At 36.6% G+C, this 24801-nt stretch overlaps 1 protein-coding gene across 3 annotated transcripts in view; it reads left to right on the top strand.

Annotated features, from left to right (window-relative positions):
- PRMT3 (protein arginine methyltransferase 3) overlaps window positions 1–24801 on the top strand; it is a 68980-nt gene that overhangs the window by 7224 nt on the left and 36955 nt on the right. For 2 of the 3 annotated variants that reach the window (XM_067296247.1, XM_067296246.1), the window contains exons 7-11: window positions 2229–2370; window positions 4578–4643; window positions 10740–10861; window positions 15226–15325; window positions 24439–24517. In XM_067296247.1, coding sequence (XP_067152348.1) covers window positions 2229–2370; window positions 4578–4643; window positions 10740–10861; window positions 15226–15325; window positions 24439–24517 — 509 coding nt within the window. The remainder of the gene's footprint in view (window positions 1–2228; window positions 2371–4577; window positions 4644–10739; window positions 10862–15225; window positions 15326–24438; window positions 24518–24801) is intronic. The other variant, XM_067296248.1, reaches the window with a different exon arrangement.

Genomic DNA, 24801 nt, shown 5'->3' with positions numbered 1-24801 from the left:
AGATGTAGATCTGATGGAGCAATACAGTCTTAAATTAGGAATAGGGGAAATAGTTGCATAGGGGTAGCCTGCATGCTGTAACTCATGGTGATATTAATTCATGCTATAGGTTACTCCATTGAAAGAGTCCACATAGAGATTATTTCCTGTGAGGTAAAGGCAATTCAGCGCACCACTCCATGGAAGAAAGAGCTCTTTAAGTCAAACGTGGGGTGGAAATAGTACATGGAACTTTAAGCTACAATAACCTGTTTTTATACTCTTCTCTGTGATGGAAATAGGTTTATGCTAGTTGGTTGGCAGCTGGTTGGCTAATCTCAACTTCTGGAATAAAGAAGCTAGAACCAGGAGCTTTCCTATATTTTACCTGTCTAGAGACCTCTTGGGAGACTAAATAACTATAATTTCTTTTAGGTGCACATGAATAGTCATATGAAGATCTTGCTCTCTAAGATGTGGAAAAAAATCTCTTAGGTGTTTTAATAAGACAGCCTGTTGAGTGCTTCAGTCATGCAGCTTCTTGGAGACCATCGCCTTTTAAGGCCAGGAATAGTATGAGGACACTGACTAATTCAGTGTGAAACACTTTCTGTGGAATTGTTTTTCCAGATTTGCTAGACTGAATAAGCTTGTTGAATGATGAGAGTTGAAAGGGTTACAGTGCAGAGACAGGTAGATGGAGGCCTAGTGACAATTTTTTTTTCCACAGATGGTAACAGTTCTATAAATCAGGTAACCCCTAGCAGTTCATGTTATTTAAAGAGTATGGCTCGTGTATCCTGAATTTTTCATTTGTGTCCTGTTTAGAGATGAAGGCTTTTTTTATATATATATATATATATTTTTTTTTTTTTTTTTTGAATAAAAAGTCAAGTGGGTATCTCTGGCTCTAGAGTTTTTTTTGGTACTTGTGTTGCTTGCATAAGTTGGAGGAATACTTGGCTGAATCCACTTAAAATATTTTATAATTTGAAATCAGGTTTAGTCTTACAAAATGTTAAGTGTATGTCATAGAATTTAGTTTTTCTAAGTTTCAATTTTTATCATTTTGGTAATTATCAAAAGTAACAAAACCACAAACTGCCATGATAAAAAGCAATATTAAAAGCAAGATCTGGATCCTACCAGTATGTCAGCAAGTATGTGAAGTTCCTAATATTGACGTCTCTTTGGTACTAGTTTTCTTACCACCCTCTCCCCCATCCCAACAAGTTCAGCACAAAAGTATTTGAAATGTTGGGATTAAAACAGTATTTTTGGTTTTGTTGTTCCCTAAGGGTGGTACTGATAGTGAGAAGTTACCTACAGCTTCTATACATTTAAGTTCCTATTTAAGAAAATGTGACTAATATTAAAACTGAACTTTGGCTGCTTTGGAGTGGTCTAGGATACAAGCTTTGGTGAGTCAAACTGTAGACCTTGAAGGAGTATTGACTGTTTGAAGCATTTTTGTTTTTCTCACTTGGTTGCAGGTGTAGTATGAGCTATTTACTTCTCAGCAATCTTTGATTTGTAATGTTTTCATGATAAAACCCTGGATTTGTCTTTTATCATCAAGAACACTTTGAGAAATGAGAAGAAAACGTACATGTTAGGAATGGGAGACCATACCTGAGGAAAAACAAGTAGAAGTATGCAAGTACAAATGAAATTAAAACAAAAAGTTGAATTTTGAGCTCTGACTTGTTTCCACCTCAGTTGCTTCAGTTGTAAAGTAATTTGTTCAACCTTCCACTGTTCACTCAATGAAGCATGGTTTATGGTTCTTAAGTGTTATTCTGTTAAGTCCATATCTACATCACAGAGCCTCAAATAAGTTTTCCCATTGTAAATTTTGATCACCGTAGTACTGGCTTTTATACTAGAAAGTACGAAATAGATAATTCCCGTTTAAAAAGTATAAATGAAATCTGAATTGGATGAACTGTGGGTGGCACATAGACAAACACAGTGAATGGTTTGCTAATGGTATTTAGTGCTTAAAATAAGAAAGAAATGCAGATGGGTAGTGCACTGAGAACAGTGAATCATCATGCAGCCGCTTCTGGAAGCCAGCAGAGGGAGATTCAGCACATTTAAAGCCTGAAGCAGTTCCATTGTTGTAGAAGCCCCTGTGCAGTCTGAATTCCTTATCTTTTCAAGCCCCTTCACACCCCTGAACCCCGCCCCTGCCGCCTTTTCATGGTCCCATAAACATGTCTCAAGGGTATGTTTCAAATTGATTACAGGCAATTTGCACGGGATTTTGTGATGAACGCAGATGTCAGAAGCAGCTCATCAGCCAGCGCCATTGCAGGCCTTCATGAGGATGAGGATGGCGTTTACTTCAGCTCGTACGGGCATTATGGGATACATGAAGAGATGCTGAAGGTTAGAAAGTGAGCTCAACTGCATCTTAGTGGGACTAAAGAGGAAAGATGGAATGAAGTGGGCTGGGTGCCCATAAATATACTGCAGAGCAACTGCATTTTTAACCCTTTCTGTACTTGATAGCTTTTATCCTAGGAGCTGGGCTGAAAAAATCTTCTTTTTTTTTTTCCCCCCCCAGCTTCTATTTCCTTTGTTCCTAATGCTTTCTGTAACATATAAATTATGTTTACTGTACAGGAAGAATTAGGAACACTAAATTGTGTACTCTACAGATACGCTTGAAGGTATATTACAAAATCTAAACATAGGAAAACATCAGTTTTAACATGTGTGCATTGAATTTTTAGCTGCATGTCAGGTGTTCACTTGGATTTTTTTATGAGAACCTTATTTATATAAATATAGTGATTTGATACATTGAAAGCTTTAAGAAAGGAGACTTGCTGTCTGAATTTTAAGTCTGTTTCTGACACTGTTCTGTTTTGAAACCCCTTTTTTCTTATGCATGTTACTGGCAGGCTGAAGTATCAACTTATTGTTTCTGTTGCTACAAATATTTCAAATGTGGGGAGAGTATTGTAGGCTGGCCAAAAGGCTAGAGTTTCACTTCTGTTTTTTTGTTTGAGGACTTCTTGAATATCATCTTAATAAATGTCCTTACATTTTTCTTCTAAAAACAAAAAAAAGCATTATATTGAAATGGTGAGTGAGAGAAGGGTATTGACAAATAGAGAGACCTAAAGTGAATGACTGTGGCTTACCCAAGCAGTAGTGCATACAGTAGAGACAGCAGCTGGAATTTTATTGATTAAGTTGGGGCAGTGCTGAGGCAATGTGAGTGGGCAGGATGTAAGGCTGAAAGCTTTCCAGCTGACTGCTTTCTCGATTGATGCTGAACCTTCTGATTTTTTGGTAGTTTTAGCAAATTCTATTATGTACTGAGGTAGAGGTGAAGTGCTAAAAATAGTTGTTCTGAATATATCGTTATAGTAAACCAGTATAATTTTAAATGATCCAAGACATTTTGATTCACATTTATTATGCATACTTCTGCAGTACAGTTTTCTAAAATCACTTGTAGCTTTTTGTTCCACATTGAGGGGAGATAATCCTCCTAAATCTAATTTGGATCTTAGGATTTTAAAGCCTCAAGATAACTTGGTTTGTTTCCATAACTTGTATGAACATGTCTTTTGTTCTCAGCTTTTGGTTTTGATCTCCTTTTTCTGATGAGATAGACTTTGTTCTCCCTCACTAGAGAAAGTATTTCTTTAATACTCATTATTGTTTCTGTAAATTTTTACCTGCCTTAGTAGTATGGTGCTAACTTAAATATAAGCGGTTGGATTTTATACTTCGGTATTATTTCTAGTAAAGATTTGTATCTTTACTAGGTAAAAATGACTGTAATTTTCTTTTGCTTTGCTCTAACACTTGAACTGCAACAGGGATTCCAAAAACTATAGTTAGCTGTCAATTTATGTGCCTGCTGATGCATATTAAGAGGATCAATTTATTACCGTGCTGGTAGATTGAGATATGCTGCTAGCTTTCATGTACTAAGATACTATGAATGTTTAGTCGCATGCTTGAATATGTTCCAGCTTCTCAGTTCGTGTAGTGTTACAGTCAAGTCTTTTTTTTTTTTCTTCTTTTAATTTAGTTTTCATAGAATGGGGTATACAGCTTCAACTACTAGCTTGTTTTCAGGTTTGCAAATTTGTAGTTTATTCAGAAATAGAACAGGTTCATCTGATCCATAGCTGTTTTGAAGGAAACTGTGTGTTAGGCAGTTAAATATTATAGATTAAAATGATACAAAACGTTTTATGGGGTCATGACTCAAGTTTTTACTATTGCATAGAAGGCTATTGTATAAAGTTGATGCAGTATTGCCACTCTGTTGCTGCTGTTTCTGAGAGGTATTTAAACGCTTTGAAACATCGGAAACTAAATGCTGCAGGTCAGAATGGTGTTAAGGTAATTTTTTTCATTCCTCCCAAGGCTCAGCTGGCTTTATTTACATAGGCAATCAATTCTAAAAGACTGAAAGTATGGAAAATGTCATGGTTGCAGAATCCTTGTAAGTACAGTAGCCAGAAAATATCTACTTGGGTCAGGTTAAAAGCAAGCTTTTCAGCATTTTTGAACTTTATTGTGTACATAAATAAGCGAAATCAACACTGTTTTTATCCTTTAATTCATAGGATAAAGTGCGTACAGAAAGCTATCGTGACTTCATATATCAAAACCCACATCTCTTCAAGGACAAGGTAGGTAAAACAGCTCAGAAAATGTAGTAGTTTCTGCAATTGTTTTTTTCTCAAGTGGTAGAAATCCTTCAGGTTGGCTACTTTGTGGCTCTGGGAATGGAATATCACACTGACAAGATTTGATTTAACCTACTCTGGCTTTATTAGGTGGTAGAGTGCTATTCAACTGCTGGAGGGTGCAAAGTGCTGATAACAGAAGTGCTGATCGCTGTTGTCATTGTTCTGTGTGCCATGTCGGGATGTTCATTAATTATGATGGCATGGTTAAGTCAAGCCTTTCTTGTCCGGCGTTTTAAGCAGAATATATTTTGGAGAGACTTTACTACAATTTAAGCCAATCTCAATCTGTGCCCAATACAGTAAAAACATCTTAGAAGCACTGTATAATTAGAATTGGGGAAGAATTCAGCTGCAACTGATTTATTGAACTAATGTTGTTTAGTCTCTCCGGACTAGATTATTATTAAATGACTTGAAATCAGGAACTAGTATTTCATTTATCATGGGGAGAGATGAGGCCTGTCTTTGTTTATGATATTGATGTGGTTATGACCTATACCCAAGCATGATCCTCTTCTTATCTTCTTTATTTCTATTGGCTATTTCTAATGAATTTGCTGTGTTCTGAGATACACTGTGAAGCCTTCTGTTCTGGATTTTCTTTTCCATAGCTTTCCTCTGCTTGCTGCTTATCATTTTTCAGCCGTGTATAGATACTTCTAGTGTAAAAACAGAATTTGTTTTACAGAAATAAATCACTTTTTTTTTGGTTGTGGTTGAATTTTTTTAATGACTGATAACACAAGACTTCAGAACAGTTTTGAAAATAGTAAAGGTGCACAAATTTGATAGTTCCTGAGCTGGAAATTGTCTTAGATAGGGTTTTACGGTAGGAGGTTTACATTTTATTTCAAGGTAGATAGCACACTGTGTGTCTTACCTTTTTTTTTTTTTTTTTTTTTTTTTTTTTTTTTTTTTCTGGCAACTAAAATGGAAAAGTATTAGGAAAGGAATTTTCTTAGCTTTTGCTTCAGTCCTTGTCACAAGCCTGTTTCAACTAAAGATTGCCAAACTTCTGGTTATAATGAGAGAACCAGCCAAAGTTTCCTAGAAACATTATGCCACCAGCTATGAAAAGATGTGAATGATCTCATAGCTGGGCAGCTCATCCAACAAAGTACATAAGAGGGAGGAAGAAGAAATAAGGAAAAATGTCTTGACAGCAAGTTAGTTTCACAGACGCCCCTAAATTGATAACTACAGGTTTTCACAGGGCAAGACTAACCTTAAGTTACATGAAATGTACTATTCCTAATGGAACAGGAATTTTTCAGGATAGGGGTGTTGATTATATTTCTCCTCTGTTATGTGAACATTTTGGTAGGCATTCAAAAACAAAAGTGCAGGTGAGCTGTTTTAGGCAAAATTGCTTAAGCCCCACCTGTAGATGCAGTTGCTCAGGAGTGGGCTTCTCTGTGTTTTTGCTTCATATGAAAACATTTCACTTCTGAAGAAAAGCTTGTCCATTAATACTACAGTATATACTACTGTTTTCTCAACTCAGTGTTTCTGCTGCAGTTTGTTTGTTCAAGGCATCTTTTCCCTCAAATTCATGATGTATCTGAGCCCTGTGTATTGAGGTTGAATGGAAAGAAAGATTTTCAATTGCTTTGTCTTCCCAACAGCTGGCATCCAGGTGAACAACGCCCCATATCACTTCTCTGACCAAATGTTGATATAACTTTCACTTGGTATACTGTTATGGAGACTATATTGGATTTTTTCAAAAATATAATTCTAAAGTGCAATCTGTTAATAGATTTCTGTCGCAGGAACTGTTCAGATGTTTCGCCTAAATTATGTATAATGTAGCGCTTTCAGAACCTTATTCATAAGTAAAACTTCCAAGTTGAGAAAATAGACTAATTTCCCTTAAAGTTTGCTTACAATAAAAGAAGATTAAAATGTGAATAAGAGGAATATTCAAATATCATATTTCCTAGATTCCTGTAGTGTTTCCTAGGGGAGTTCCTAGAACCTCATATTGTATTTCTCTTCAGAAAATACATAGTGATGCTTTTTGTTGTTCCTGAAAGGACAACTGTGAGTACGTTGGGAGGGATTTTTTGAAAGAGCTTAGTAGATCTTACTAGCTTTTAATGAAAATCCACCCAAAGAAGTGCAGTTGTGCAAACTAGATGTCAGCAGAATATTTAGGTTTGTTTGTTCCATATACTTTATTCAGGACCAACCAACTTGTTTTTTCTTTAACTCTCAGCTTTCAAAAGAAATGATAAAAACTTGAACAAATCCTGCCTGCTGCTTATGTTATGAACCTCTCAGATGTACTTGAGAGGGGAAATAGGACAATTTAGATTACCTAGCAGAAATAGTTAAAGTGGTCTTGCTCAGAAAAAAGAAACATGATCCATTTTATAGCCAGAGTAAGGTTCCATTTTTTTGATGGAAAAAATAATTGGTTAAAAAAGCAATATTGCCGTGCTTGAGTGTTTGTTGTGAAGTGGAAGTCTAAGGCAGGCATCAGTGCCATGTCAAGGGGAAAAATATGTTTTTAAACTTTTCTATTAAAAGTTCATTGATGGAATAGATTGAATTGGCCAAATTACCTGACCTCCTGCTTTCCTGAATTTGAAGTATTTTCTTCTGTTACTAAAAGTAGAATATCAATTTTGCTTTGACTGCAGAAGAGGAGGATGTGATGCTACAATGTATTATGATATAGCCAAATCATCAGTCCAGCTGCTCCAGATCTCTGGTGAGAGGCCATATGTGATCACTGCAAGAATGCGTTAGCTGTAGACCTTTATCCTTAGGCTAATTGGTGATCATTCTGCTTGTCTTTCAGTTTCTCAGATGTGTTCCAGCTTGTATGTTTTCCCTCCCCTGCCTTTCTGGCCACCCCCATCCCCTGCCTAAGGCTAGATGAGTTCCATCTGGGTTTTTAAGTGACCAGGGCAGCTGTCCAAAGTGGTGTCCGTTTTGATTTTTTTCTCATTTGTGGTGATTGCTCTCTTTCATGCAACTGTACATCAAGATCATTCTTTCACAGAGGTTTATTTTTGGCTCTGACTTCCAGCTTTCACGGCTCAGCAATTTTGTTAACTACCACGGGTAGAGTGTTAGAACAGATGACGTGAAAGGGTATGAGATTTCAACAGCTGCAGGAGCATTGGCTTTTATTTTCTATTCCTGCCTCCAGAAGACTTCAGCCTAGGGACTGTAGCTGCTACACACTGGAAGCTCATTGTGAGTGGGCCATAGAATTGACTTCTACTGGAACGTAGCTGTGAAGAGTCCAAGTGAAACAAGTAACTCTGTGTCTGGAACTTCTGTTATCATGTTTAGGCCTTCACACAAGATGCTGAAAGAAAATGTTGCACAGATGGTTTGGGGTTTTCTTTGTTTTTTTTTTTGTTTTGTTTTTTTTACAGTCTGATTCCAGATTGTAAGTTACTTTATGAAGGCAGGTGGCAGTCAAGTCTTCACTCACTGCTTCTCAGTGCAGTACAGCACAACACAAGCTAGCTTGCACTGTGCTGCTGCTTTTATTCATGCTGGCTTGAGTATCTTTGCACTGTATCCATCATCAAAATGTATAGAATTGTATGTAACACAAGGCAAGTGTACCTAATGTGCAGAGCATTCAGATATTTAAATTGATGCTATATGTCAGATGAAATTTAAAAGTGCACCTGCAAGTTTCTGTTGTGCCAAAGCAGGACTGCTCAATAGCTCATAGGCTAGAAAGTTTGTCCGCTGGATACATTATTGCCTTGAAATATTTTGTCAAATTGGGTTATAATTGTCAGTGTTTTGTGGGATTGATTCTACAGTGATCTGATGTCGTCTTTGGGAAAAAAAATTCATTTCATGGAAGCTATAAAGACCATTTTACAACAGTGATGGCAGATCTGCTAAGGGGAACCAGTGAAATAAATTGTTATCATAAGTTATTATCTATCTTATCTAAGTGCTGCTTTCTAATAGATGATTTTTTTATCTTAGGACTATTTTAGTAATTTCTGCTTACCATCCTGTTTGTATCTCTTATATGAGAAAGGAAGGGTTATTTTATGCTTCTCATTGTGTTAAATCTTAAATGCTCTGCATAATATGAATGCTTGTACATACTACTGAGGAAACAGAAAGTTTTGGGGTTTAGTGCTTAAAAATTTTAAGCACTAATTCTAAAACTTAAATATATTGAGTGAAAGTTCGACTTTAAGACCGTTGATGAGCTGGACAATGAGACAGGGTGCACCTTCAGCAAATTTGCAGATGAGAGAAAACTGGGAGGCATGCATCATATGTCAGATGGTTATTCAGAGGGACCTTGACAGGCTGGAGAAACTGGCAGACAGGAAACTTGGGCAGTTCAACAAAGGGAAATGCAAAGTCCTGCACCTGGGGAGGAGAAACCCCATGCACTGGTGCAAGATGATGGCTGACCATCTGGGAAGCAGCTCTGCAGAAAAGGAGCCAGGGTTTTTGGTGGACAAGCTGGACATGAGCCAGCAATGTGCTATTGCGTCAAAGAAGGCCAATGACCTCCTGGGCTGCGTTAGGAAGAGCGTTGCTGGCAGGTCTAAGGAGGGTGATTCCCGTGTACTCAGCACTGGTGAGACCACAGGTGGAGCGTTGGGTCCGGTTCTGGTCTCCCCAGTGCGAGAGAGACATGGGCATAGTGGAGTGAGTCCAGAGAAGGGCCACAGAGATGAATCAGGGATTGGATCACCTGTCATACGCGAAGAGGTTGAGAGAGCTGGGACTGTTTAGCCTAGAGAAGGGAAGGCTCAGGGGGGAATCTTATCAGTGTGTGTAAGTAGCTGATGGGAGGGTGTAAAGAGGATGGAGCCAGATTCCTCTCAGTGGTGCCCAGTGATAGGACAAGAGGTAATGGGCAGAAATGGAGATACAGGAAATACATAGAGAGGAAATTCTGTTTAAACATAAGAAAACTCTTTTGTACTCTGAGGGTGGTTGAATATGGGGGTGGTTTGCCCAGAGAGGTTGTAGAGTCTCCATCCTTGGAGCTATTTAAGACCTGAGTGGACAGGTCCTGAGCAACCTGCTCTTGTTGACCACACTTTGAGTAGTGTATTGGACTACATGATCTTCATTTTAAAAATTACATGCATTTTAAAATTACACTGTTATTCTTATGATATTGAGGACTGCCTAGTGGCTGCTGAGATAAAATATCTACTTCCTGAAGTTCAGCAGCGCTGACAACTAAACTCTAATATATTTGCCAGAATTTTCTTAGTCTCTTTGCTTTTTTCTTTTTTTTACACTTTTCAGTCTTACTACAGTAGTTAATAATTGAGATGTCGAAAACAAGCATCTGCATGAGTATTGTTGTTTTGCTGAGTGTACTTTAAATGAAGTGTACTCCTGAAGCTTATTTTTCTTCCCTGAGAACTGAAGGATCTTAGCTTCCTGGATTTTTTGTCCTATTTTGATTCTGAAAGGTGTTAGGTTGAAAATATTTTGAAGTGTTAAAACTGTACCAGTCAGTACTTTGAAATTTAATCATCTGAATCATAGCTGCTTTGAGGGACTGTGCTCATTTCTAGCAGAGAATTCCTGAATTCTTTACAAAGAACATAAAATGAAAATGCATAGAATTTTTCATGCAATAAGTAGGAAGAAATGTTCCTCAGCCCTGTCCACTTACAGTTCCTCCCAAATAATTGTTGGATTTAATTGTTAGCTTGAGCGACTGACTGATATTAAAATTCTTCAGGCTCTGATTTCCGATCTTTCCTATACGTGTAACTTTTTAGTAGTTGCCCAAATAATTGCTTTTATTTTTTTTTTTCCCCTCATGTGAATGAGTTCATCTTCAGCTAGAGCTAGTCTGCTTCATTATTTATCTGTAAAAGGCAATAAAGTATGTGGGGTCATATATGCAGTTTGACTTGGATATCGCTGGACATAATGGTAAGATTTGATGCTACCTTTTGTTTCTTCTGTTAGAATAGGGTATATCCCTGATGTAGAAAAAGACATGTAGAAAAATCTTAGTGAGAGAAATAAACTGAGGTAAAAATAAATCTGTCTTACTCATTTCAGGTGGTTTTGGATGTTGGCTGTGGAACTGGAATACTCTCCATGTTTGCTGCAAAAGCAGGTGCAAAGCAAGTGATCGGAGTTGACCAATCTGAAATTGTTTATCAGGCAATGGACATCATTAGGTGGGAAAAGTTCTGAAGATAGTATGCTAAATTAATATTGCTTTAAATAGTTATTTTTTAAATAATGGTACTTGTTAATGATCAGCTAACACTCACTTTCTTTTATTGAAGATGCGTGAAATGATACATTCCCTGAGACCTTTCTTTGTCCTAAGACCTAACGAAGGTTTTGATGAGCAGTCATCTTGAGTGCTCTTCTGATGGAGGCAATTTAAACAGGGCTCTGCTTAAGGCAAAATATTTCCTAGGCCCTTCTTTTGATTCTAGTGTGGAGGCCAGTGCTACCATGCTGTAGAGGCTCAAACTGACTGCTCCCAGTGCTTTTTCTATTCTTATACTTTTAGATATTCCTACTGGTAGAACTTTGAAGTGGAAATAAAGCTTGTAAATTTTTAGGCAACAAACATTACAGTGCAGGCGTATTCCTAGAGGATGTGACTGAGTTTTAAAAATCAAACAAAGTTCTGATTAAGATGGATCCAGTGAAAGTTGTTTTTTAGTTCTCTAGATTCTTGTAGATCTTCATATTGGAACTGTGATCTTTTTAAAGTGAAAGCTTTAAAGTCGGGCATTATTTGATTTTTTTTCTATTAATGAAATGAAGCTTTCTTTGTTGGCTAATAGATTTTATAATTATATGGTATTAGTTTTTGCTTGTGGAAAACCATTTTCTAGTATGGTTTCTGTACACTGGTATATTTAAGGGATTCTTTCTTTGTGGAAGTAAAATGTCTTATTGCTTACCCCCTATATTTTGTTTCTTTATTTTAATAGAGAAAGAAACATACTGTCCTTTGGTTTTCATGATAGTTGGGAAGTGATTATCATTGCACTGTAATATTTTGCTACATTTAAAAAAACAAATTTTTTAAAGCAGGTGCGTATGCACACACACACACACACACACACACACTCTCTCTCTCTCTCTCTCTCTCTCTCTCTCTCTCTCTCTCTCGTCACTGAGAAAAATTGTTTCCAGGAGAATTACTAAGATGCTGTGCACCATGTAAACTATCACAGAATAATATAGGGTGAAAGGGACCCCTGGAGGGCTTTTGGTCCAGTCCTCTGTCAGAGCAGGCTCGGCTAGAGCAGGTGGCTTAGGCCTTGTCCAGTCACTTTCTGAACATTGCCACTTCTGTCTGAACTTCTCTGGAAAACATGTCTCCTTTTGACTATCTTCACTCTGAAAGTATTTTTTATTCTTTTCCTAATACCTAATTGAAATTTCCACTGTTGTGGATTGTGTCCATTGCCTCTCATCCTGTCCCTGTGTAAATCTGAGAAGAGCTTGGCCCTGTTTTCTCTACACCTTCTCCCTAGGTAGAGGCAGACATCAATGAGATCTGCCCAATAACCTTCCTTTCTTAAGACTGAACAAACACAGTTCTCTTATCCCCTACCTGTACATTGTGTGCTCCAGTCCCCGGTTGTCTTGGAGGTCTTTCACTGGACTTGCTTCAGTATGGCAATGTATGTCTTGTACTAAGGAGCCCAAACTGGACTCTCTGAACTCCAGGTGCAGTTTCACCAGTATCAAATAGAGGAGAATGTTCACTTGCTTTGGCCTGCTGCTACCTTCTTGCAAATATGACCCAGGAAGCAGTTGGCCATCTTCATGACAAGGGTACACTGCTGACTTATGTTCAACTTCCTCAGAAAGCCTCTCAGTGGGGAGGGCAGGGATTAGCAAGCAGAGCTGCTTTCTAATCAGCCAGCACCCAGCCCATACTGTTTTGTGGGGTTATTCCAGCCCCCGTGCAGGATTTCACATTTGTCTTTGTTGAACTTTGAGGTTCCTGTCAGCCTGTTTCTACAATCTGACATTCTTCTGAATAGCATCCATGCTCTCCATCATGTCAGCCTGCTCCTCCGCAGTTTGACATTAACCACAGACTTGCTGAGGGTGCATTCTCTCCCATCATCCACATCACAAATGAAGATATTAACTAGTATCAGGCCTAGCATAGACCCCTGAGGGGTGCCTCTAGTACCAGGCTGCCAGTCACACTTCCTCCTGCTTATCACAAGCTTTTGAATCTGGTGGTCTCTTTACTTTCCACCCATCTAATAGTCCATTTATCCACTCTACATTTCACTAATTTGGCTGTAGAGGATGTTATGGGAGACTATGTTGAACTATATGTAAAAATGAAGCAATGACATCTGAACATTTAAGGTAAAGAGTTTCTAATGTGAAGCATGAGAAATGTAGGTGAAAATGTGTAGTGCTGATAACTGAGGTGGATGGATTTTTGCAGCTGTGGAAAAAAAGTCAGTAGATACTGAGGAATTTGGGATTGTCACAAATGGCATCTTATTTCTATTGTACTATATGACATACTTTTATCATGATGAATAATCTTATTGGCTAACACTTGTACTACTTTTGGTGAGGAAAAGGACAAGCCTTTAAGAAAAACAACAAATCAAAACTCTTAACCTGCTAAGTGATGAATGACCACTTGGAATATGCAGTGAACCATCACTAAAGCTACACATTCATAGGTAACTTCTGCTATAAAAAATTCAGTTCACATTAAAGTATTCAATTTACATCAAAACAATTTATATTTGTCTTGTTAAACCTACTTTTCCTGAAGGAATATGACTGACAAACTTGCAACAGAGTAACAAATATTTAATGGAATGCTAAATGAATGGGTGCTGTTTAAAAATGACTTCTGTAGTGTGTCTCCACCTGTGATTAAAGTATGTGCTCAAGAGCTTTTGATCCTCCCAGAATTCAGGTTCATTTCTGAAGTGCTTTAGTAATTATTAGAAACAGCACAACTGACGTGTGTGGGTAAACTGGAGTAAGTGGCCTGAGTGGTATGATTCTTCCCCAAGGTTACATGGTAAATTTGTTAACTGCCTGCCTGCCTTTTTATTTTCTTAATATGAATAGCCACCCATAAAACTTCTAGTGTGATGAATGACTTGATTTTTGTCACTGTTAGAATAGAATAGAAAGTTGAAGTATACTTCCAAAACAGCGTCTCTGAGGTCTTTCCAAAATGTGTAAGCAGTATACTGTTATACTGCTCTACAATTGAAAATAAGTATGTAATGAACTTTCTTTTGTTTTAGATCATGTCCTTTTACATGGTAATTTAGAAAGTTACCCTTAAATCCTTTTTGTCTTTCTTAAAATACTGGTGTGGGTGACAGCTCTTTAATATTTTATTTCTCAGTTGGAGTTTCTCCTAGTAGTAAAAAGACTTCTATTTACAACAGTAAATATGATATTAGTGGTAAATTGTTACTGCTTTAACAGAAGACTGTCCTGTGTAGAGAATATTTAACTGATCTTTCCAATAGCCTGCATGTTCCAAGTTGCCCTTTGACCCTTTCCTTTCCCTCCCTTCATTCTGATCTTTCTCCCATTGTCTTTTAGATTGAATTTTTAATGTGATTACTGGTCTGCACTGAAAGTCAGACAGATTGTAAGAGTAAGATATCAGGATGAGAGAGAAGGGGCAGAGATAAGAGCTGCAGTGGAGAGATAAATTTCATTGGTGGGAATACTTACTCTGCCCTCTCTAACAATAGCTATTATGATAATGGTATATGCAAGAAAGATTGATATGGTTTGCCAAGGGAAAAAAATACTACACTTTCAAGCACTCAATTATTTAGAAGTTTCATTGTCATGTAGTTTTTATTTCAAAAACTGTAGTCACATCATAGCATCTTGCTCCTTATACAGGATGTTTATGCTGTAACTTGCATAAGAGGTTATACCTGATGACTGCTGTTATTAAACATTGCGGATGACTTTGGCTAGAAGTACAATGGGGAAGATGCCTTTATTGTGGAATAACTGTAATATTGATCTAGAGGGAACATTTGTTCTCAGTGACTTTGCAGCTGGTTTTGTTTAATAAAAAAACAAATCGTGCAAAACAGCTTTCTAAGGAAGCTAATTTCCATCGCTATCCTAGTGTGATGAGTAGGCTCTAATCACTATAGACTTACTCTGGAAGGGTCGAAGAAGGAGAACTGGGAACTAGCAACTCTGAATAAAGAGCAGAGTCATTTTAAATTGCCTTCTTCTCCATGTTCTGATGTCTGCGCATTTGCATGCACAGCACATCTGAGATGTACAGATCTACTGTCTGCCACATTTGCCTGGCAGTTAATCTGCTGCAATTTTTGGAAACTCAGGAATATTCCCTCTGAAATATAACTGAGAAGTATCTTAGTGCTGTCTAAATTAGTGTTTTTTTTGTTGTTGTTGTTGTGTTTTTTTTTAAAGGAGAAAGTATTATGGGGGAAGGAGTGCAAAATGTAAACATTAATATATCTCTCTTGACAGAATAGAATGGAAATACAAACTAACTTGTTTAAACTGTGACTTTCAGGTTAAATAATCTTGAAAATATCATTACATTAGTCAAAGGAAGAATTGAAGAAGTAGATCTGCCTTTGGAAAAAGTGGATGTAATTATATCTGAGTGGATGGTAAGGTGCATGAATGTTCTTTTCAAAATAGTTATTTTCAGGAAAAAAAATGCACTGCTTTATTTCATTTGAAAAATTATTCTTAAAGTGCTACTATTATATCGTTCTACCAAAAATTTGTCTTGCTTGCAGAAGCATTTTTGAAAACATGGGAGATGTGATGACAGTCTTGATTACATGGTACTCAAATGTAATTCCTGATCCCTCTTGTTCATGTTGTTTCAAGTCAAGTTTATAAAGGTACAGTTAAGCTGTTTTGGGCACAGTGGTAGGTTTCTGTTATGTAATTAGCTTGCAAATATACAGAAATTTTTTCTTTATTCCTGAAAAATAATACTGTAGCTGCTCAGGCGAAAGTGATGAAGAAACTCTGTACTGGTCACCTAGCTAGATCATTCTGATAGGTGAAATGCTTTAGTCCATGAAGATGACTAAAGATCATCATGACTAAGCAAGAAAGGTGGTACTGGAGGTGAGGAGCATGCAGGCTGAGCAATCTGCTAATTATATACATGAAGATGTAGACACAAGCTTGAAGACATAGTGTTACTATTGATTGTGTTGTGTTTTTTTTTTTTTACCATAAGAGTAGAATAACTGATTTTGAAATTATGTAATAAAGATGATAGCCAAAAGGAAATGTATGATACAGAGTGTAAATGAGCCATTATTGCCTGGAACCCACAGGTTTTCAGTAGTGGACAGTTGTCTTCCTTTTGTGTGCTGGCTGAATACTGTTGCATGGTTGTGCTTGCTACCTGCCATACAATTCTAATAAAGAAATCCAAGTGTCACGTTGAACTTCACAGCAGCTGAATAAGTCTGGTCCCTAGAAAGTGTGGTAGGAAACACCCTTTCTGACTTCTTTCTTGTGGACTCCTCCTATTCGGTCTCCACCTATATCCCAGACCTTCGGCATTCCATATAGAAAACAGTTTTTTCATACTGGTTCCCACTGTTCAAACTTAAAGAAATTCTGTCTTTCAAATTTAACATCAGTAGTGAAAACTTGCTTTCAGAGTTACTTTTTTGACAAACTGAGGGTGTTCTGCACTTCTGGATCCTTGGGACAGAGATCGCGTGTGCACTAGGAATCCATATGTATCCAATTAGTTTCCAGGTAAATACAGAAATAAATTTTTAGCTTTGTTTCCTCTATGTTTTTTATATTACACATTTCAGAAGTCTGCAAATGTTATGCCTTAGTTGTCTAATTCATGTTATTTGAAGCATGAGCTTGATCTACCATTGAGTTCACTAGTTTCGAAGCAGACAAGCCATTGGCACTGGTGGTTTAAAAACAGTGCCTTATGCTTGGTGATTTCTGAGAGCATAGTGACTTCACTGTTGAAATGTAATTATAGTTCTTTCAGAGAGACTTCTGATCAGTTGCCTAATTTGTGCACCGAGAGTAATGTTCCCCAAAACATATTTCTTATTCAGGAGCCCAAGATCTGGTTTTAAAATGACTTGGGCCCATAAGAGCTTAAGTCACATTGTAAATTGATGCCTCTATGATGAAATCGGGGTTTTTGAGAGGCAGCTCATGTAAGAAGTGAGGTATTTAATGATCTGTGTTTCCCATTTCTGTGCTGATTTACCTTTTAATATCATAATTGTATAGCCGTGTACATTTCACTTAATTAGGTATTCTAAATATTAGGAATTATTAATTAGGAATGTTAGCATTTTTATAGGTTGCTGCAATACAGAGATAAAGAGGACAATGCTATGGAAGTAAGATTGATATCTGGACAGTGTGCAGACTGTTCCAGCACGGCCCAGAGAGAAACAATATTTTGCCTGGATGCAAATGAAGATTCCTCTTTGTCTGGCTTTCTCATGTTGTCCATTTTCACTAGTGCATGAATTTGCTTTTTACTTTTTCTCCCCTACGTGTTACTGACTGGTGTGAAATCTCTTGTTAATATGAGAATGTGTGTGCTTGAAAATTAATCGACCACTTGGTTGAAAATGTAAATGCTAAGTATGGACACCAAAAAGAACTCAATATGTGTCCACTTTCAGCTCTTCATTTAGAGCACCTGTATGGACCAGCAGGAAAATTCCAATGGGAACAGTATTTTTCTCTTTATAAAAAAGATACGAAAAATTGCTGTTCTGTTAAGAAAACAGACTGCTTTTGCGCTAGTAAGCATCAAACCCCTTTGTGGAGCCATCGCTTCATTCTGTTTTGTACAGAACAGCATTTAAGACCCTGTAAGCTGTTAAGAGCCATGCATGGAGCACCAGAAAAATAAAAGCAAGCCTGAAGCAGCAGAATAGAAGATGGCGAGATAGTGCAGCATTCATCAGGAATGTTTCTAGAGCAGTCTTAGAAAAATGGCATATATAGCAGTGTGTTGTAAAAGATAGAGTACTTCATTATAAGCATCTCAAACGTAAATGAATTCTGATGATCATTCTCCTGCTTCTGTAAGTGGCCTGTGCTCTCCACAGACTGCTTTCCTCACTTCTTTCATCTCTAGATTTGTTATCCTAAAATACGCAAGAATGGGAGAAGCATCTTAAATATCACATAGTGTGTAAGTATATATGTGCAGGTATCTATAAACCTGTGTGTGCTATCTGAATAGGGTTTTGTCATATTCCAGGTTTGGAGGCTGAAAGAATGAGCAGCTGTCTCTTCAGTAGCTTTTTATTTTATTTATTTATTTATTTTTTGCTTATGAAAGGAATTAGCAGACAGGGAACAGCGATCTTGCTAATCTAGCCATGAGGTAAATGCTAAATGCATTGTTTGTGAGACCTGAAGTATGTTCATGTTTAGCATCTTTGAAATCACACCATAAGCTCAACATCTGCCTGATTTCAGTGTTTTACTAAAACTAGTATGTAAACTGTTCAGAAAGATGGGAAGATGTGATGAGCTACAAGCAATTCTTTTTGTGTCTGAAAGGCAGACTGCTAAAGATTAAGGGCCTGAATGTGCCCTTTTCAGACCACAGAGCCACCTCTACCTGGTGAACCACGTTATCTTAAAAAAAGAAGACAAGAATGGCTAAGTGATGGCCCATTTTTCTAACCAAACTGATTCTACAGGAAGCAGTCTTACAGTTTTTGGAGACAGATATTTGAATGTAAACATGCATGAATTCTGTACCAGATCTTACTGCTGGCCTTGTTTATGGAGGTTTATGGAGGCTTCCTGCCCGGTACTCTGTAGCAGGGCTGTAGTCTTCTGATGCATCATCCTGCTTAGTTACGCTGAGCTCTGATGTGTGAAACTTTTGAAAGCCTTAATGGAGCTTTCAATTACTGTTAATGGTCACAGGTACCAGCCTCTGAAAAAAACAACAGTTTTATTTGCCTGCTTGCTTGTATTGTGGGAAATCTACAAGCAAATCTTTCATCTTTTTATTCAAGTTATAGAATTAAATGAGTTGTGTGTATAAACAAAGGTGCAAATAAAATAAATGAATATTTGTATACACTGCCTAATGGCAATCTGATGCAAATACATTTCTGAATACACATCAGTGATTTGTTTTTGCCTTTGTGTAATGAATAAAACCCCTTGTCAGTTATTGATTCAATCTGCAAATGGTTTGCAAATGCACAAATTTCAGTGGAAGTCTAGAATTTTGACTTGAATGCTATGTTGCTTGTATGGTTAGTGAGGAAGTACTTATGTTAGCTTGAATTGAACATACAGTAGACTTGTTCACAGGCTGGTTCACATTTACACCCTCTCCCTGGAGGTATAGAATTTAAAGAAGCAATGATGTTTTACAGTAATTAGAGTAATTTTACATACAGTACTTAAGTGTGAAATGAGAGCTGCTATGCAAAGTGCTGAAACTAGTTTTCAGTTAAATTGAATGCTGGGCGGGAGGAGAGTATTTGCTATCAATGTACAAAAGTGATTGTTTTATTACACATATGGGTTTTGGTAATGTAATTGGAAACTTCATAGGCTGCTTACTGAAAGAATTGAGTACAAAACCCCCCCAAATATATACAGTTTTTCCAGAATGTTAATTCTTACTCAGATGTGTCTGTGTAGTTTTTTTTCTTGGTATGCTTTTATTTTCTGTAGCTAAGAATATAAAACTAGAAGTTGAGTTTGCTTGAAAAATTCTCTCTCTCTCTCTCTCTCTCTCTTTCTCTCTCTCTTTTTTAATTAGATAATTTTGAAATGATATCTTGATGGGTTGGAAGGTATTCCTGCTGTTCAGAAGGACTAGGAAATGAATATGTATAAAATAACGAAAACAATCTTCCCTCCTTCCTTTTTCCCCCATTTCTGTGATGGATAGAATGCAGTGATGCTTTTTAACACTTGTTTACTATTTTTTCTTCAGTCTTGACCTTCTATAGCAATTCCATTAATATTTGGAGGTGCAGGTGTTTTGTTTCTATAACACAATAAACTATTTTACGTAAGAATTGAGGTTTTCCTGCTTTTTTTTTTTTTTTTGTTATGGTGTGTAGAGAGCATACTTAAGTAGCTGAATACATTAGTTCCCTTACAGTAAAGTAAGGGAATTATCTTTCCTTGCATGAAAATATTTTTATATTTGCCCTCATTCAATAATGCACGTCACTTTTCTGCTGTTCAGATCTTCCCTTTTGGTGTTCTCACTCATCTCACATTTGTTTAGGACACAATGGGGTGTGCATAATAATAAAATCAAGCTGTGGTTTTGAAATGTCTATGCTTGCTCTGACAGTAGTGAATTGTTTCCCCAATATGTTTTTTGAATTAAATCATACATGAAGCACCAGCTCTGAGCAGCAGAAAGGCTGACTAAGTGTGAAGGAAATGGGGCTGCCGCAGATCACGCAGAAGAGTTCACATGTAGCTGCTGCTTCTCATTCAGATGTGTCATGGATTTGGACACTTTTTCTTTTTTTGTTAAGGTAAAAGTAATTTTTCACAGAACTGGGCAGGCCCTGTCAGTTTTGTGTGTCTATTAATGCAGGATTGCATTTTGGATTCTAAATCAGAACCTGTCCAGTCTGTTTTACCCTCTGTGACTTCCTCTACTCTGCAGTCCGGTGGAGACATTGTAGTTAGAAACTTCATTTAAGGAACTAACACAGTCTTTACACTGATACGGTGTGGGGTTTCTTTTTGTTTTTTTTTTTTTTTTTGTAAAGTCCACACTATGGGCCAGTTGTTTGATAGCTGCCTTGCATCTCATTAAATATTCAGTATTGGGCCTTACAGAATCTGAGGTACCAGACCAGATCCAGTTATGTTGCAAAAAACAATAAGATTAAAATTTGATATAATAAAATGTGCTTATTGAATTAGTTAAATATTGCTTCTCAGTTCTGTCCTTACATGCTAAAAATTCTGCCAATTCTTGCGATTGTGAGCATGCTCATGCCCCTTTAAAAAAAAAAATTTTTAATATGCATGGATTTCACTCATAAGTAGATCATAAGTAAAGGTGAAACCAGTTTCCAATAAGATATTTGATCTGAGCAGATAAGATAAGCATACATGAAGAGGTATATTCAATCTAAAATTATCTGTTTTGAAGAGAAGCGTTTTTCTTCAGCCCTCGCCACACATAGGCATACTTCTTTTGAATTAAATGTTATTCTTGTGTCTTGTTACCTTTAAAGAGATTAATTTCTTTTTCTCCGTGAAGAATATTATGCTGAATACTGAAGTGCTCATGTTAGAAGTTCTTCCTATATGTAGGTTTTGCTCCATTTGTAAAATATTTTTACCTAGTTTTTGAATTAAAATGAAAATAACTACCTTGGAGTGGTGTAGTTTATTTGAATAATAGAGAAAAAATAACAGTGCATCATATGAAGCCAGAAAAGTTTTGTGAGCCTGTTACAATACTGTTAAAAAACACAAAATACAGAAATAAGGGATATGTGATGGTATTTGCATTCCTTGGAATATAGACTTGTCATTGGACTTGTGGGTATTTTTGATAGCTGATTCTTTGGACAGACTTAGCATAGGACATATGCTTTAAAGGAGTAACTCTGACTTCTGTGCATTTCTGTTACTGTTTGAATCTGTTTGTTTATATTGCTTTTTGACAGCTGAAGAACACTCCACATCCGTTAAGTTTTGAAAATGTAAAAATAAGGAACATTCTGTTCATTTTGTAGGGAGAAGCAGTGAGCTTTTTAGTAGAAAATGCATCATATGACAGCATAACATTTAAGGTGTGCCATGCATTGAGTTTGTCTTTAACAGAGAACATGCTATCTTTTATACATTTTAGTTTAGCCACTAGCAAGATGGAGTTATTAATATTCTGCTCACAGATTTGTGTAGTAGGCATCTCTTTGCAGTAATTAATTTTGAAGGTGCTAATACACATTTAAGAAAAAACAAAACCCTGAACATTGTCAGTGGGGAAGTGAGAGTGCCCCATAGCATCACGGGGAAAAAATGTCAGGTATAATTCTCCTTCCAGATGGCACCCCTACAGGTGAGGCAGCAGCCTGTGAAATTACATTCTAAATTACACTGCAGATGAGCACAGCGCATAGAGCAAAACGTTTTGGTATAGGTAATAAATGACTTGATTCAGTACCAACGACAGTTTATATAACTCACAGGAATGTTATATTGCATTGGGGGGAATGTGGGACTGAGGAGTGGAAAAAAAAACCCCAAAGTGCCAAAGTGGAAAGGTCAGGGAAAGGGCAGGGAGAATTTAACTGTATTTCTGGTTAGGAGCTTTGTCTTTCAGCTGTACTTCTTAGACTTGATTGACAAACATTGCCCATGACAGGCATTTTAGACAGCTAAATAAATAATAAAAAGCCATAAAGATGTCACTTTGTAACTTATTGTCTGCTAATATATTTTTGAAATCTCTTAAAGGGAGAATGATGTTTATGTAGTTGTGCAGTACCACAATTTGTTTTACTAGTTCCATACCAAGTATTAGGGCATGAGTTCAAATTTCTTAGCTATATCAACTATATAATATATATTAATATTATATTTATATATATATTACTATATATACACACACTGTATATTTACACACTGTATATTCACAGCTAAGAATTTTGTGTGTGCGTGCGCACACACACACACACACATATAAATATTTTTAGCTGTGTCAACAGTTGTGAGCTTCAGCCAAAAGATGTTAACTGTTCTTAGGGTGTGTCCTGGAGGTCGCATTCAAAATACTGTGGCAAACCTCTCATTTTTCCCTTAAAAGCATCTGAAAAGATTTCTGTGAACTAAATATATTCTACTATTAAAACTGCAAGAATAAGAATAAAAAAGAAACCCTATGGTTCCATTCTGTGCCTTTGGTTTGCTGTAGGCTATAAAATAATCTCTGCCCGATGCGATAGGATTTCCTGGCCTTTTTAACCATTTTGCAAAGCTTACAAAAAATGTTGCTCACAAAGCAGTAAGGTGCATTTTGGGACTTGTTCTAGAAACACAGCTCTTGCTGAATGCTTATAAGACATACTTCAAGTTTCTGAGTTTCTATTTTTCCTTGGGTTTAATTCTGAAGGCTGCAGTGTGGAAGGTGATATTTCTAATTAACTCTGAACTTGCAAAGTTTTTTGTTCCAGGAGTCATAGACGAGATAAACATCCAAGGTGTCATAAACTTGAAATAAACTTTGTACCTTTAGCAATGAAGTTCCCAGGCAGTGCTATCTATCTACACTAGTATGGCATGATGATTTGAAAAATAGTTCTATGGTTATACAAATGTGGAAGTGTAGGAAAGATGAAGAAAAAAATCATCAGAGCTTTGCTTTGCTTGGTCACTGCTGACTGCGGTTGTAGAACTGCAAGTCCAAAGTCTGGGTTTTCCCGTGTTTTTTTGTTCCATATGTTCTTTCCAGCTGCCACTCAGCAGATAAGTCAGACTATGTGGCTAAACTATGTTTTAGAAAAAAATGAGTATTAGGACATCAAGTGAAAGTATAAAATATACACTAGTGTGATTCATCTCTGTTGATCTGACATCTTGAGAACGTGTATGTGGATGAAATGTGTTATAGTATTTGGTAAGGATAAGAATCATTCAAACTTGCAAAATATGAAGGATGTAAAATAAAACTGTAAATGAATGTGTAAATAAATGGCTATATACCTCTGTTTAAAAATTTGTGGTTTAGTTAAAAACAGTGGAGAAACTGGATGTTAAATATAAAATAAGTGGATATAATGCTGCTATTTATGTTGGCTCTGTGCTTTAGAAAATGGCTGGCTCAATTTTTAAAAGCACGCAGTAAGTTACTCTAAACAATTATAGCGGTGTGATTAGCATTGTATAAAATTAATCTCAACATTTACCACAAAAACTAAGCAAATCTAATTCTAACCATTTTTATGCTGAGAATATTTTAAATTCAGGTGTTGCTAAATGATGTAGAACATGTAGAGAACCTGTGTCTTTGATATATCATTTATTTTCACTTGTCTTTGTGAGCAGTATCTAAGCCAATGCAGGGCACCACTAAGTTGCAAACGTGTAGCAGCAAAGATGCATTCCTTCTGATGTTTCTCTGACAATAACTTTAATGCTATTTGCAATTCTAAGTGGGAAGAAATTTTCTTAATTTTTCTTCTTTTTTATGGCAGCTAAAAATTAATACTATAAAATCAATACATATAGTTTTATCACTTGGAGTTTGAGGTAGATTTGATTTCTAACTCCTGTAGCTTTTTCAGTTCTTCTGGACTTCTCACAGCATGCTTTTTCATAATTTCCTTTTCTTATAAGCAAATGTAAATTTAATAAAATTGCCTGTATGTATACTTAATTTATTCTGGTTTAATGTTATAGGACTCTATCAGATAATTGTTGGTATAGATGGATTTATCGCCTGCAGTTTATTGAGCAGGTGTTAGATATTTGCAGTTTGGGAAACCAACGATGATACTTTATGTAACTAAAGTTTTGTAGTGAAAATATTGGGTTTTTTACTGTTGAAAAATCCATTAGGTGCTGGCTCTTACTAAAATTTACGGGCAAATAACTTCTTAAACTCTCTTATATTTAAGTGTGTAAAGCTTTTCAGACAAAAAGCTATCAATCAAATTTACCTGTAGATTGAATAGATATGCTACATGGGTTAAAAAATTATAATGATTTCTAAATTCTTTCTCTTTCCCTCTTCTATAAACAGGGTTACTTCCTTCTCTTTGAGTCTATGCTGGATTCTGTCATTTATGCAAAGGACAAGTACCTGGCAGAGGGAGGCTCAGGTTGGTGCGCATAATTCTTTTTTATAAATTTAGCTCTGGGGGAAAACCAAATGAACTCAGAGACTTAGAATAAGCTATGCATGGATGAGAAAGTTGCCAGTCTAAATGAAAAATGTTTCCATTAGTAGGAGCTTCAAGGCATTAATTTGCTGTATGGGTAATAGAAGAGCATTAGATGGGGTATCTAGGTTTCGAGTCGATGGTATTTTTAAGAATAAAGAGTATTTTATTTATTTTGAACTGCCATCTAAATTTTTCTTCCCTCCTTCTTCCCACAGTTCCCC

The sequence above is a fragment of the Apteryx mantelli genome, chromosome 4 (assembly GCF_036417845.1).
Source record: "Apteryx mantelli isolate bAptMan1 chromosome 4, bAptMan1.hap1, whole genome shotgun sequence".
NCBI lineage: Eukaryota > Metazoa > Chordata > Aves > Apterygiformes > Apterygidae > Apteryx > Apteryx mantelli.
The sequence above is the reverse complement of the archived record's forward strand: the minus strand, read 5'-3'. Positions and strand labels throughout refer to the sequence as shown.